At 44.6% G+C, this 15677-nt stretch overlaps 1 protein-coding gene across 1 annotated transcript in view; it reads left to right on the top strand.

Annotated features, from left to right (window-relative positions):
- SLC22A3 (solute carrier family 22 member 3) overlaps positions 1-15677 on the top strand; it is a 120563-nt gene that overhangs the window by 82369 nt on the left and 22517 nt on the right. The window contains exons 4-5 of the mRNA XM_066605430.1: positions 1988-2156; positions 12147-12264. Coding sequence (XP_066461527.1) covers positions 1988-2156; positions 12147-12264 — 287 coding nt within the window. The remainder of the gene's footprint in view (positions 1-1987; positions 2157-12146; positions 12265-15677) is intronic.

Raw genomic sequence — 15677 nt, forward strand, 5'->3', positions numbered from 1 at the left:
ATTCCAGCCTCCTAAATGGCTGGAATCGGCACACGTGACGGGGCGGAGCTACGAGGACCAGCTCTCCGGCACGAGCGGCCCCATTCACCAGGGAGAAGACCAGACTGCGCAAGCGCGTCTAAAAAAGCAAGAAGACATCAGAATTAGACGGATCCATGGCGACGGGGACGCTAGCAACGGAGCAGGTAAGTGAATAACTTCTGTATGGCTCATATTTAATGCACGATGTATATTACAAAGTGCATTAATATGGCCATACAGAAGTGCTGAACCCCACTTGATTTCACGAGACAACCCCTTTAAAGGCTTCTGATTGTTCCCATTCCATCAGTTTGTTTTTTTTTTGGACAGAAAAATATCGCAACAGAGTATGCTATTGTCTCATCCCAAAAAATGGAAACCTAAGGGAACGGAAACAAACTGAAGCCTTTCCTCAATGTTCTAGACTAAAACATACCTGTTTGCATTGTACTTAGCTGTCCTGAGCTTACACAACACATGGTTCAGGAAGTATGAGCATGCTGACAGTTTAGACAAGTTCTCCTTAAACCAATAATGGACCAATCTGTTTTCTACCTTATTTTTTTTGACACTTTTACATTTTTGCTCTTTAAAGGGATTGTCCATGTGTAAACTATTACAATAGTCTGTCTACCACATAGGACTTCCAGAGATCAGCTGTACAGGCCAATGAACATGCAAACTGAACTGATTTCTGCAGGAAGCAGGCAGCTCTGTTTGCACTGCCATGGCAAAGCTTGGTATTACAGGCAATGCATGTATTGAAGTGAATGGGAGCTGTACATATAATACCAAGCCTGGCCACTGCAGTGAGAACGGAGCTGTCTACTTCCTGCAGAATACAGCTTGGTGCATGACCGCACTGGCCTGGTGATTAGCTGATCTGCGGGAATCCTGGGCAGCAGACCCTCGCCAGTTTTCTATTGATAGTCTGTCAGGTTGTAAACTATTGATGGCCTAGATTTTGGATAATCTCTTTAATGCATTTTGTTTAGCCAAAATCAAGAGTGGATCTGAAAATTGCATGAAACTTGCCTGTCCTTCAAATATTGCATTAATCCCCCCAATTTTTTTTTTTACATTTTTCATGTTTTCTATTGAAAACCGTGAAAACAAATTAACAAATACTTTAATATCCCTGCAAAAGTTCAGCAGAAAACAGACAGCTGAATAATATATATATGTGTACATACAAAGTTCTCAATTGCCTACTAAGATTACCTTTTAACAGATTAGCTCTACCAAGGCAGCAGCCTCACTATAAGGGTGCGTTCACACGAGCGCATAAACGGCGCGTTTTTGCGCCCAATCGTATATACGTGACCATCTGAGGCGTTGGTTTCCAATGTATTTGTTCGCACGGGCGATTTTACGGCGCGTAAAGACGGCAACCCAAAAAAAAAACGAAACATACGCGACCGAAATACGCGCCAACGCATATTCGATGGCCGAAAAGATAGTTTGCAAAGTAGGAACAAACGATAATACGCTTTCTAGCTCTGGTCATGATCGCCGAAAAACGTTCCTTCCGGCGATTAAACGCTGCGCACGTGCGAACGTAAATACGCCTACGCTCGTGTGACCGCGCCCTAAGTCATTTACATGCAACGATTAGATGTGAATGAGATTTGCTGGATTGATGAAAGAATTGTAATTTTAGAAGCACGCTAAACTATGCATTTGTATCCTGTAAAATAGCCCTGTGTTTCATGTAATTGAAGTCAGGGGTGGCTTGTCTCTTCTGTAAACAAGCAGGCTAGGATCTGCTGAGCATGCAAGTTTATTTTATACATGCTTGTATAAAAATAGAGGGTACAGTAGTGGGTTTTATATAGGAAATGTTATATAAATAAGTGAGTATATTATTACTGGCGAGGAGGAAGCTGTTGTCATATTTATGTTTTTTGTTATGCTTTTTTTATGTTATGCTAGTTGGTTTATATGTTGTCTCTTTCTTTCTCCACAGTAACAGAGTTAGTGGGATCAAAACAAAGACGTATCGTTGGTATTGTGGTTCAGATGTTTTTTACTTTGGGTGTAATGATCATTCCTGGCATTGCTTACTTAATTCCTACATGGCAAGGCATCCAGCTGGCTATTTCACTACCAAACTTCCTCTTTCTTCTTTATTACTGGTAATTATTTATACTGATAATTAATACGCTCACAAATATATTCTTCATATCTGTTGCCATATAGCCTGTTTTGTACAAGAGGTTAAAGGGGTTTTCTGGTTGTAAACTACTGAGGAGGACCTGTCCTCAGGAAAAGTCATCAATAGTAGAGATGAGCGAGCACCAAAATGCTCGGGTGCTCATTACTCGGGACGAAATTATCGCGATGCTCGAGGGTTCGTTTCGAGTAACGAACCCCATTGAAGTCAATGGGCGACCCGAGCATTTTTGTATATCGCCGAAGCTCGCTAAGGTTTTCATTTGTGAAAATCTGGGCAATTCAAGAAAGTGATGGGAACGACACAGCAACAGATAGGGCAGGCGAGGGGCTACATGTTGGGCTGCATCTCAAGTTCACAGGTCCCACTATTAAGCCACAATAGCGGCAAGAGTGCCCCCCCCCCCTCCCAACAACTTTTACTTCTGAAAAGCCCTCATTAGCAATGCATACCTTAGCTAAGCACCACACTACCTCCAACAAAGCACAATCACTGCCTGCATGACACTCCGCTGCCACTTCTCCTGGGTTACATGCTGCCCAACCCCCCCCCCCCCCGCACGACCCAGTGTCCACAGCGCACACCAAAGTGTCCCTGCGCAGCCTTCAGCTGCACTCATGCCACACCACCCTCATGTCTATTTATAAGTGTGTCTGCCATGAGGAGGAACCGCAGGCACACACTGCAGAGGGTTGGCACGGCTAGGCAGCGACCCTCTTTAAAAGGGGCGGGGCGATAGCCCACAATGCTGTACAGAAGCAATGAGAAATATAATCCTGTGCCACCGCCATCAGAAGCTGCACACACGGGCATAGCAATGGGGAACCTATGTGCCACACACTATTCATTCTGTCAAGGTGTCTGCATGCCCCAGTCAGACCGCGGTTTTTTATAAATAGTCACAGGCAGGTACAACTCCGCAATTGGAATTCCGTGTGCACCCACAGCATGGGTGGCTCCCTGGAACCCACCGGCTGTACATAAATGTATCCCATTGCAGTGCCCATCACAGCTGAGGTAACGTCCGATTAAATGCAGGTGGGCTTCGGCCCACACTGCATGCCCCAGTCAGACTGGGGTTCTTTAGAAGTGGACACATGCAGTTACAACTCCCTGTGGACCCACAGCATGGGTGGGTGCCAGGAAGCCACCGGCGGTACATAAATATATCCCATTGCATTGCCCATCACAGCTGATGTAACGTCAGCTTTAATGCAGGTGGGCAAAAAATTAATTGGATTACACTGTAGGCGAGGGCCCCAAAAAATTGGTGTACCAACAGTACTAATGTACCTCAGAAAAATTGCCCATGCCCAACCAAGAGGGCAGGTGAAACCCATTAATCACTTTGGTTAATGTGGCTTAATTGGTAACTAGGCCTGGAGGCAGCCCAGTTAAAATAAAAATTGGTTCAGGTGAAAGTTTCAACGCTTTAATAAGCATTGAAACGTATAAAAATTGTTTACAAAAATTATATGACTGAGCCTTGTGGGCCTAAGAAAAATTGCCCGTTCGGCGTGATTATGTGAGGCTTCAGGAGGAGGAGCAGGAGGAGGAGGATGAATAGAATACACAGATTGATGAAGCAAAAAGGTCCCCGATTTTGATGGTGATAGAGAACGATGCTTCCATCCGCGGGTGCAGCCTACGTATTGCTTAGGTATCGCTGCTGTCCGCTGGTGGAGAAGAGAAGTCTGGGGAAATCCAGGCTTTGTTCATCTTGATGAGTGTAAGCCTGTCGGCACTGTCGGTTGACAGGCGGGTACGCTTATCCGGGATGATTCCCCCAGCCGCACTAAACACCCTCTCTGACAAGACACTAGCCACAGGACAAGCAAGCACCTCCAGGGCATACAGCGCGAGTTCAGGCCATGTGTCCAGCTCCGACACCCAGTAGTTGTAGGGGGCAGAGGCGTCACCGAGGACGGTCGTGCGATCGGCTACGTACTCCCTCACCATCCTTTTACAGTGCTCCCGCCAACTCAGCCTTGACTGAGGAGCGGTGACACAGTCTTGCTGGGGAGCCATAAAGCTGGCAAAGGCCTTGGAGAATGTTCCCCTGCCTGCGCTGTACATGCTGCCTGATCTCTGCGCCTCCCCTGCTACCTGGCCCTCGGAACTGCACCTTCTGCCACTAGCGCTGTCGGATGGGAATGTTACCATCAGTTTGTCCGCCAGGGTCCTGTGGTATAGCATCACTCTCGAACCCCTTTCCTCTTCGGGTATGAGCGTGGAAAGGTTCTCCTTATACCGTGGGTCGAGCAGTGTGTACATCCAGTAATCCGTAGTGGCCAGAATGCGTGTAACGCGAGGGTCTCGAGAAAGGCATCCTAACATGAAGTCAGCCATGTGTGCCAGGGTACCTGTACGCAACACATGGCTGTCCTCACTAGGAAGATCACTTTCAGGATCCTCCTCCTCTTCCTCCGGCCATACACGCTGAAAGGATGACAGGCAAGCAGCATGGGTACCCTCAGCAGTGGGCCAAGCTGTTTCTTCCCCCTCCTCCTCATGCTCCTCCCCCTCCTCCTCAACGCGCTGAGATATAGACATGAGGGTGCTCTGACTATCCAGCGACATACTGTCTTCCCCCGCCTCCGTTTCCAAGCGCAAAGCATCTGCCTTTATGCTTTGCAGGGAACTTCTCAAGAGGCATAGCAGAGGAATGGTGACGCTAATGATTGCAGCATCCCCGCTCACCCTCTGGGTAGACTCCTCAAAGTTTCCAAGGACCTGGCAGATGGCTGCCAACCAGGCCTACTTTTCAAAAATCTCGCGCACACACTGTGGCCGATCCGTTGCAGCCAAGCTGCGCTGAAATTGACATTCTGCACGGAATTCAAAGCCATGGCTTGTCAGTTCTTTCTCCGTTTCCGCAGCGGTCGCTATCCCTTTTAGGGGGAGCGATGGCCGCAGCGAAATGCAGATAGAGTTTGTGCACGAGGATGGAGTTACAGAGATGTGCACGAGAAGCACATGCTGAGCCGTCACTGGGCAGTGAAGGGGTGGTGTATCAGCCAACCCAAACAATTGAATTGCTGAATAGGGCAGAAGTCTGGTGGAAAAAGGTAATATGCATGCAGTGTTCACATGTCTGGTTTTTTCGGTCACAAAATACTCACACCAACAAAAGATGGAACTTGCCTGCAGCAGCAAGGTCCATGCTGCGCGTAAAGATTCCCCGCGGGGAGTCCCCTCATGACTGAACACTGTGACAGCACTGTCACAATGTTCAGTAATGATGGTACTGCCCGCAGGGATGAAAGAATCCCCTGCCACAGCTGCAGCCACCCCATTGAAAGCAATGGGATGCAGGCAACCCCCACAGTGATTTTCGGGAGAAGGGCTTGAAATATAAGCCCCTGATTGGCTGAGCGCTGTGACCAATCACAGGCAGCGCTCAGCTGTCATTCAATGAATGGCTGAGTGTTGCCTGTGATTGGCTGAGTGCTCAGCCAATCAGACCCAGCACTTTCAGGAGGTGGAGATTTTTAAATCCCCGGCCAGGAGAAAGTGCTTCAGAACAGTGCTGGGCAGCCAGCAAGAAGACTCGCTGGAGCCCCGACAGCAGCGGAGAGGTGATGTATATATTTTTTAAAGCAGCTAGGGATGATTTTCAAGAAAGGGCCTAAATTTCAAGTCTCTTCCCGAAAATCACTGCAGGGGTTGCCTGCATCCCACAGCTTTTAATGGGGCAGCTGCAGCGCTGGCCCCATTGAAAGCAATGAGCAAACATCGTGGGGATGAAGGAATCTCCTGCCATAGCTGTCACAGCTGTGGCAAAGAATCGTGATCTTCTCCGCATGTTGTCAATAGGCACAGAGCTTTGGTCAGGCACATTTTGCACATTCGTGCAGCGCATATTTTTTGCGCACATAAATGCACCAAAAAAAGCGCTTGTCTGACTGAGTCCTTAGGGTATTTCCATCTTGGTCAAGCATGGCCACAATAGGATTATCTCTCCATATGAGGTGGCCTGGAGGACATAAACATCTAAGCATGGCTGTGCTACACTATTTTCAAAACTATCATAAAAGGGAACGCGCCGTGATAGGCTGTTCCTATAACTCACATTTATTTCTGTAGGAGTTACAGAAACATTGTGGAGCAGCCTGCTCAGCTGTTTTTGTAATTCCTGGCCACTGCATACAGCCAGGATGGGGAAATGGGTTCTAGGATGCAAGTAAGGGTCCTTTTACACGGGACGAATGTCAGTGTTTTATCTCCTGCTCTCCCACGTATCCGCGGCACAGCACAAAAACAGCTGTGTGTGCCGCGGTTACTTCAGTGGAAGCCGCATGAGCCATCCGTGCGGGAGATCTGCAGGAAAATAGAGCATGCTGCAATTTCTTCCCGTGCGTGCAACCCGCACCCTGGGAAGATATCACATCCACATGCTTTTAGCTGCCCTACGGATGCTAATGCATCCCTATGGTCAGCAAGACGCATGGATCTTCCGTGCGGGGGCAATGTGCGGATTTTATAAATAAAATCCGAACTTGGACATTGGGCCTTAGACTTTCCTTCACTTGCGGAAAAGCTGTCCTAGTTCTGTATCTAAATACCATAGTCAATGCAGATTGGCATTTTGGCACCTAGCACTTATTGCTCCTGGAAAGGACACTTTTTAGCATGTCCATTATCCCCTGACATGACATGCATAATTGCTGCATGCTGCCAATCCACATACTCTATCTTAGCATGTATGCCCCTGTAGTATGTAGATAGTGCATGCTGCGAATTTTTTCGCATGAGTAAAAGAAATCAGTGGGCTATAGGCATCACATGTTGTGAAACACACAATGACAAAGTGCTCATGTGAGAGAGGCCTAACAATACAGATGGCCAATCAATGTCCAACTCATTTAAAACTCTAGATTAGTTTACATATCATTAATAGAGATGAGCGAGCACCAAAATGCTCGGGTGCTCGTTACTCGGGACGAAATTTTCGCAATGCTCGAGGGTTCGTTTTGAGTAACGAACCCCATTAAAGTCAATGGGCGACCCGAGGATTTTTGTATATCGCCGATGCTCGCTAAGGTTTTCGTTTGTGAAAATCTGGGCAATTCAAGAAAGTGATGGGAACGACACAGCAACGGATAGGGCAGGCGAGGGGCTACATGTTGGGCTGCATCTCAAGTTCCCAGGTCCCACTATTAAGCCACAATAGCGGCAAGAGTGGGACCCCCCCCCCCCCCGCACTGTCAGCGTAAAGATCGTTCTCCTCTTCCATAGCTGTAACAGCTGTGGAAGAGAAGAACGATGTTTGCCCATTGAATTCAATGGAGCCAGCAATACAGCAGGTTCCACTGAAAGCAATGGGCTGCCGGCGATCGCAGGATGAATTGTCGGGAAGGGCTTAAATATATAAGCCCTTCCCTGCAATTCATCCAGAAATGTGTTACAATAAAAATATATACCGCGATATATAAGGCGACAGGGCGTATAAGACGACCCCCCAACTGTCACCTTATACGTCGGCAATACAGTGGAGCAAAGAATAAAAATCATTACTCACTTCTTCTGACGTTCTGCGGCGCTGCTGCAGGCTGTCGCTCCCTCCTGGTTCCCGGCAGAGCATTGATTTCTCTACGAAGGGCTTTAAATCCCCGCCTCCAGAAACACACAGCTGTGGCAGAGAAGAATGATTTGTCTTCTATATGTTCTCAATGGGGTCGGCGCTGCTGCCGCCGGCCCCATTGAGCGCATATAGAGAAGAGAACAGAAATCGCAGATCGCACATAGGTGCGATCTGCGATTTCTATGGCCTTAAGAAGGACTGTTGGGGTTCTTGAAACCTAAAATACTCCTAACACTCTCCCTATAGCAGCTCCACCAAGATACCACTTTCCCTGAACTAATGTCAGAATGCATCTGTGGCGAGCCGCGGGAGGGGCAGATTTTAATACTCGGGTGACACCTAATCTCGCCAGCCACTCACTGCAGGGGGGTGGTATAGGGCTTGAACGTTGCAGGGGGAAGTTGTAATGCCTTCCCTGTCTTTCTATTGGCCAGAAAAGCGCGCAAATTTCTCAGGGAAGAAAATGAAAGTAACCCGAACACCGCGTGGTACTCGTTACGAGTAACGAGCATCTTGAACACCCTAATACTCGAACGAGTATCAAGCTCGGACGAGTATGCTCGCTCATCTCTAATCATTAACTTTTTTGTTTAGCTGTTGCATGTTGTTCTAGTTAAATTAAGCCTAATGTTTCCATTAGGTTATTTTTGTTTAATGTAGGAAAATTTCACTGTCTAAATATTAAAGTGCTGCAGTCTTTTAATTGCCACCTTACAAGAAATGTTTGTTTTCATTATAGTCTTTCTCTGCAACACATAGCAAAATATCTGCGCGTTAAAAGCAGAAAAGAAAACATTCTACATTGTAAACTTTTAATATCAATTATCACTTGATTTATGTAACAGGCTGCTTACACATCTGTGTCGTGAATTCCATTTTCCTACTTTGTTATGGGAACAAGAAAGGGGAATCCCCCTGGCAAACTGATCCGTCTTATGACGATACTGAACAGCGCTGAACGGATCCCATTGATTATAATGGGTTTGTTTGGTTTCCGCTCACCTATTCGGCATTTTACCGGACAAAAGAATGCTGCATGCAGGACTTCTTCCAGTATTTTGTGCCATAGGTTCCAGCACAGATGTGAAAGCAGCTTTAATCATAAAGCTTGTGGTTAGATTGTTTAGACTTTCGAGTTTACTATAAATCTGCAGCCGTGATAATTTGTTAAACACATGCAAGGAACCACTTTGCACTATTTATACTACATTATAAACAACCTGCCAGTATCTAAACTACAAAGTAAAGGACTGTGCAACTGTAAAACATCTGTTATTAGAAAATTCTGTTATTGGTTATTGAATGCAATGGTTGCTGCTCCTACTTGACCAATATGTGTCGCTGCACCATGGACAGAGCTGTCTGCTTCCAAGTCTGTCCACACTGACTGCAAGCCCGGCAAACAGCTGAGCGAGGATCCTGAGGGGTGAACGTCTGCCAATCATCAGTAGTTAAATCCTGGGAAACCCCTTTAAGTTTACCTTATTCACTTAGGTCAACAGATGAGCTTAACGTTACATTTTTCTTGTGCTCTCCTGCAGCTGTCTTATTAAGATGTTGGAAGGGCTATTCAGTTGGTGTAGTAGTATCCACTAGCTCACTATTTTTGGGGTATATCAAGGAGTGAATGTTTTTTTTCTGGGAAAATTTCTTTAAATCATGCTATTACTTATCCACAGGATAGATGATAAATGTATGATCATTGTTGACCCTCTTGGCTAGGACCATGACTAATCAGTAGAATGGAGTCTAAAGTCCCCTGTTCATCCTCACCACACAGCCAAGTACTGTGCTCAACCCTATAGACTTCAACTGGTGCAGCAGCACATATACTCAATCAGAGGCCTAATTTAAAGCTTCTGGGCCCCGATGCAAGATCCCCCAACTATAATGCTTTAGTCGTATTAATGGGCTCCCTGTATAGAAAAGAGAAGCCTTATTGGCCCCCTAAGGCTTGTGGGCCCAAGTGCAACTGCATCCCCTGCATCCCTTATAGTTACTCCCCTGTGCTCAATCGTACCTTGGTCATGTGGTAAAAAGGAACATAGGACTTGGGACTCCCTTTGTAATGATCATGGGGGTTCCAATGCTGGGTCCCTAGTGATCATGCATTTATCATCTAACCTGTAGATAGGTAATGTATTTTCTGGGAAAGCCCCTTTAAAAAGACCTTTTTTTCAGTTTTTACAGTTTTTAGCTGAAATTTTATTTTTGAACTCAGTGGACCTCAGTTTGTGGGCTGTTTTAACTGCTTAAGGGCATGGCCTATTTTGGCCATAAGGACTTAATTATTTTGGGGGATTTTTCAAAAGTCGTAAAGTCACATATGTGTCAGAAGCTCTGTCACAGATTCAGCTCAAGATACCAGAAGAAAAGGCACTGCACGCAGCACTTTTTCTTCCGCCCAAAAGCTGGGCAGCTGAGGGGAAAGAGATGTATCCCGTTATAGTCAATAGGGTCCGTCCAGTGCTGTTTGGTTCTGTCCAGATAAGAAATTGTTTGGCTGCGGGGATTCCCTTTTCCTGTTTTCCAGAAAAGAGCAGGAAAGCGGAACCGTGAGTGCAGATTTATAACAAGCCTTTTTCATTTTTCCATTAACATGGCCATATGAGGGTTGTTTTTTTTATTGGAACAATTTATGTGGGTGCATATAAATTCTGCCATTTTTTACAGTTTTATTCGTGCAGCATGAATGACATGATGATTTTTTTTTTTTTACAGGCTCGTAGATTTTTACACAATAAAAACAATATTTTTTGGAAATTTTTTATTTTCTACATAGTTGCATTCAAAGTCCCATGACACCACGGGGATGAAGGCATCTTCTGCCACAGCTATCACAGCTGTGGCAGAAGTCCAGCATGCTATCCCATTTCTTTCAATGGGGTCTGCACTGCTGCCGGGGGCATTGAATGGGGCATTGAAAGCAGTGGTTTTGTGGCAACCTCTGTAGCATCATTTTCGGGGAAGGACTTGAAATATAAGCCCTTCCCTGAAAATCATCACTAGATGGTTAAAAAAAAAACTACTCACCTCTCCGCTTATCAGACGCGTTCTCTGGCTGGCTCCCCTGCACTGCTGTCCAGCACAGGCGCTCTGCCTGTAATTGGCTGAGTGCTCAGCCAATCAGCACAGCAGTGCAGGGGAGCCAGCTTGAGGACGTGTCTGAGCAGTGGAGAGGTGAGTAAAGTTTTGTTTTTTTTAACCAGCCAGGGATGATTTTCAGGGAAGGGCTTATATTTCAAGCCCTTCCCCGAAAATCATGCTGCAGGGGTTGCCACAAAACCACTGCTTTTAATGGTGCCGGTAGCAGCGCCGACCCCATTGAATGCAAAGAGATAGCATGCTGGACTTCTGCCACAGTTGTGACAGCTGTGGCAGAAGTCCATGATATTCTCCCTATGTTTCCGATGGGGCTAGTGTTGTTGCCGCTGGTCCCATTGACAATGGCGATATCGCAGCGTTTTTCTTGCGCTGGGAGGCGAGTGTTTTCATGTGCTCTCGCAGCGCAAGAAAAAAAAACCGCCAGTGTGTGTAAGCCCTTACTGTGTTTTTTCAGGAGGCAAAATAAACAAAAAAACATTTTGGCTCAGTTTTTTGCATTTTTTAATAGCGTTTGCTGTGCAGAGTAAAAATGTGTTTAATTTATTGTACCGGTCATTATAGATGTGATAATACCAATCTTGTGGGATTTTTGATTTTTCTTATTTTTTGCTGAAGAAGGAGAAATGCGCAAAAAAGGGGTGTTTTATTTACATGCTATTTTTTTGATAATTTTAATTTGTTTTACTTTTTTTATGTCCCTGCAGGGGGCTAAAACCTATGATCCTATGATAATACATTGCAGTACAGAAGTACTACAATGTATTATTGATAATAATAATCATAAGCCATGGCAGACCTGGATGCTATTGTCTAGCATCCGGTTGCCATGGCAACTCATTGGCTGTCAGTGTTTATATCGCGGTAGGTCAATGACATCTCAAAAAGAGTTCTCCTCCTTTGTGAGCCCTTTACATGCCATGATAAATGTTGGGTTAATATTGGTGATCGGTGTTCTGTTGCCGCAGGAGGACGGCTGTTAGTCATAGTGGGCTGCTGATGCGGATAGCGTGGGCTCAGCTTTTGAGCCTATGCCATCCATAGAACATAAGATAATGTCCATTGGTAGGAACCACCAGGACATTAAATTACATTCTGTGGCGGGAAACAGTTAAACTTTTATATTCATAAACTTCATTGCAGACTGATATATGATATCATGTAGTCTTGAACCAGTTCTCAAAGGAATAGAACATATGTTTGTGGAAGTACCCATCTCAAGTATAGAATACAAATATAACAATGTTCCGTGTGATATATTTACAGGTTTATCCCCGAGTCTCCTCGATGGCTGCTTATACGGAAAAGGAAAGACAAGGCTTTACATATAATAAGTGACATTGCCAGACACAATGGAAGGTATCTCACCCCAAACTATTGCCAGGTACCCGAAGTGAATAATTGTGTTATTAATACATAGAGAGCACTAACTTCATATAGCTCTTAGTGTATTATTCTGTCAGTCAGTCTTATTTGCACTTATGTAATGAAGGTAAGATTTTCTTTATGCTTTTGAGATTTCTTCCTATACAAAAAAACACATTAATGAGGAATTGTGAAGTTGGCATTGGATCAGTGTTATATTACTCACAGAGACCATGTCATAAGTTCCACATATATAATAAAAATATATGGTGCCCACTGCCTCCTCTCAGCCATTCAACACCTCTTGATACAAAGCACTTCTGTTCTTTACTGGATATTTGTTTCATAAGTCACAATAATTCCCAATCATTGCTCTACAAATCTGTATAAAGGGTCGAGCATTGATTTGAAGGAATGCTGCCATCCAATAGGTGGCGCTGCAGAAAGTTTGTTCCATCTTCCTTATTTTCATATTACCCAAAGGAGCATGGATGGCCTTAAAAGTCTCCTCACTCACCTTCTTGGTTCTCTCTCCCCCTAAGGAATGATGTTACCCCTCTCGACCCATAAGTCACATTTACACCAGGCAATTTCTAGCCAAACTTAAAGGGTGTGTCTTATGGAAACAACCGCTGTCCATTTCTAGTAACTGCTGTAGGCGAAATACCTTGCTGGCCACAACCTCTCCCCGGCAAAGACAGTTATTTGCCAGGTGGCTGAATTTCGAAAGGGACCATCTCTGATCAGGAATACTGTGGAGCAGAGAGTTACTACACTTGCTTTTTATATCCCTTTATCTTCTATGAAAGCAGTGCCGGAGTTATGGCACAAGCATAGCCATTGCAGTTGTATGGCAATGGTGGTCGTAACTCTAGGCTTACCAGCTGAAAACAGCGGGGAGAACAGTTGAGAATAACTCCTGAACAAAACATTTCTGAAAGTCAATGCGAGTGGGTAAGATTTATATTTTGGAATTATCTTTAATTATCTTTCATATGAGAAGTGAAAGGCCAGATGAGAATACCTTGTAAGGTACAGGTGTCAGGGGCGTAACCATAGAGGATGCAGGGGATGCAGTTGCACCCGGGCCCAGGACCCCCAGGGGGCCCATAAGGCCTCTCTTCTCCATATAGGGAGACCAGTACTATGAATAAAGCATTATAGTTGGGGGCCCTATTACAGGTTTTGCATTGGGGCCCAGGAGCTTCAAGTTACGCCTCTGACAGGGGTTAATGCATAAAGTGCAATGGCAGCTACGCATACTCCCTTAGTGGATGTTACTGCACTTAACTGACTTGATGTGACATCATCATCAAGCAACAGCCATCGTACTCTAGGTTATACATAAACCCTAGTTATCTAACAATGTTCACATTGCTCTCAACTTGTACCTCCAATTCTAGAAAAATGATTATAGTGCAGGAGTTTGCTAAATAATTCCTGTACTTCAATTGTTTCTATACAGTTTAAATGCTTTCTAAAAACTTTTAAATCTAAAAATAATGAAGTAGTTATTGTAATACGAGAGTATTTCTGTCAGTGATTACATCAGTGTATTTCATTTGTAACACGAAAAGTCAATCTTTATTAAAGGGGTTGTCCCGCGCCGAAACGGGTTTTTTTTTTTTTCAATAGCCCCCCCGTTCGGCGCGAGACAAACCCGATGCATGTGTTGAAAAAAAAAAACGGATAGTACTTACCCGAATCCCCACGCTCCGGTGACTTCTTACTTACCTTGCGAAGATGGCCACCGGGATCTTCACCCTCGGTGGACCGCAGGTCTTCTGTGCGGTCCATTGCCGATTCCAGCCTCCTGATTGGCTGGAATCGGCACACGTGCTGGGGCGGAGCTACGAGGAGCAGCTCTCCAGCACGAGCAGCCCCATTCAGAAGGGAGAAGACCGGACTGTGCAAGCGCGTCTAATCGGGCGATTAGACGCTGAAAATTAGACGGCACCACGGAGACGGGGACGCTAGCAACGGAGCAGGTAAGTGAATAACTTCTGTATGGCTCATATTTAATGCACGATGTATATTACAAAGTGCATTAATATGGCCATACAGAAGTGTATACCCCAACTTTGTTTCGCGGGACAACCCCTTTAATTTGTATTCAACCAAGTGAAATAAAAGTTATGCATTTCGTTGGTTGTGCTACTTGCTAGTATTTCTACACCATGTCACATTAATTAAATTTCCCTTAGACTTCACAGTAATTAGTTTACAGTCAGTTTGTTATTTTCTTTGCATTAAGATTCCAACTGTTGCTTCCTTTGACTGAACTTCTTTCATGTAGATGCTATGTCACTTTATCCCGCATCGCAGTAGATCTGAAGCATGCCTGCAAAGTTAAGCCGGATAAAGGCTTGGGTTTTTGATGCTCCTCCAATGACTCATTGGCATTAAGCAACAGTTCTTTCAGCCCAGTGCAGCATTCTACTATTTAGGGAATTCATTACCTTTCAGATGTGCCAAGTAAGATCAGTGGGAACTTTGGTTATTTGTGTTTCTACAGAGAAAATGTAGAAAAGTGTATCACCTTGTCAATCTCTTCCTTTTATATAATTGCAACCCAGAAAAGCAAGTCCAACTCAACCGTAGTTTGTACACGCTTTTACCATCACCCTTAGAAAATTCACATCATTTTGCTAATGGCTCTTACATCATTATTTTACTTTGCTTCCAATAGCTGAACACATGCATTTACTGTTATACATTGTACTAAAATGAGATACCCGAGGCCTAACTGCATTGGATGGACCCCATTGATTATTATGGGGTATGCCCCCTTTCCACCCAGCTGCCTGGGTTTTTGGCATAGGAAAAAGCACTGCATGCAGCATTTTTCTTACAGTATTTTCCGCGGGGTCTGTGATGGAACTTTCGGACAGGGGTTCTGACGCAGATGGGAAGGGTAAACACCAGTCTACGAGAGGATCGTTTTTTAGACGGCAGCTCATTTATTTTCAATACACCTCCCGAATCGTCGATTCTTCAGAAAGGAACAAAAAAAACTAGTCTGTGATGAATATGTACATCTTTAGGTAAAGATTTACTGTGATCACTGCTGAGGGCAGATATTGTAATGAAAGAAAAACGTACGGAAATCAAGGTTTATTTCATTTGAAAACAATGTGTAGAACTATAAAGCACGTTTATTGGCCTTACAGCTTGTTCACACTACAATTATTGATTTCCATTCCTTTGTTCCATTTTTGGTCAGAGAAATGGAATTCAAACCGAGATAAATGTTTCCTTTTTTTCCATTAATTTCAGTGAGTTTTCAAAAAAACTGAAATGTTTCCACTTGATTCTGTTGTGCTTAATTTCCATTTCCATAACAGAACAAATAACACAGCAGTCTGTGAACAAACGCTTATTTGTCGTCTATTTAAATTAATGAGCTGTAGTGTACATCTGATCTTTGCAGAA

The sequence above is a fragment of the Eleutherodactylus coqui genome, chromosome 1 (genome assembly GCF_035609145.1).
Source record: "Eleutherodactylus coqui strain aEleCoq1 chromosome 1, aEleCoq1.hap1, whole genome shotgun sequence".
In the NCBI taxonomy this organism is placed as follows: domain Eukaryota; kingdom Metazoa; phylum Chordata; class Amphibia; order Anura; family Eleutherodactylidae; genus Eleutherodactylus; species Eleutherodactylus coqui.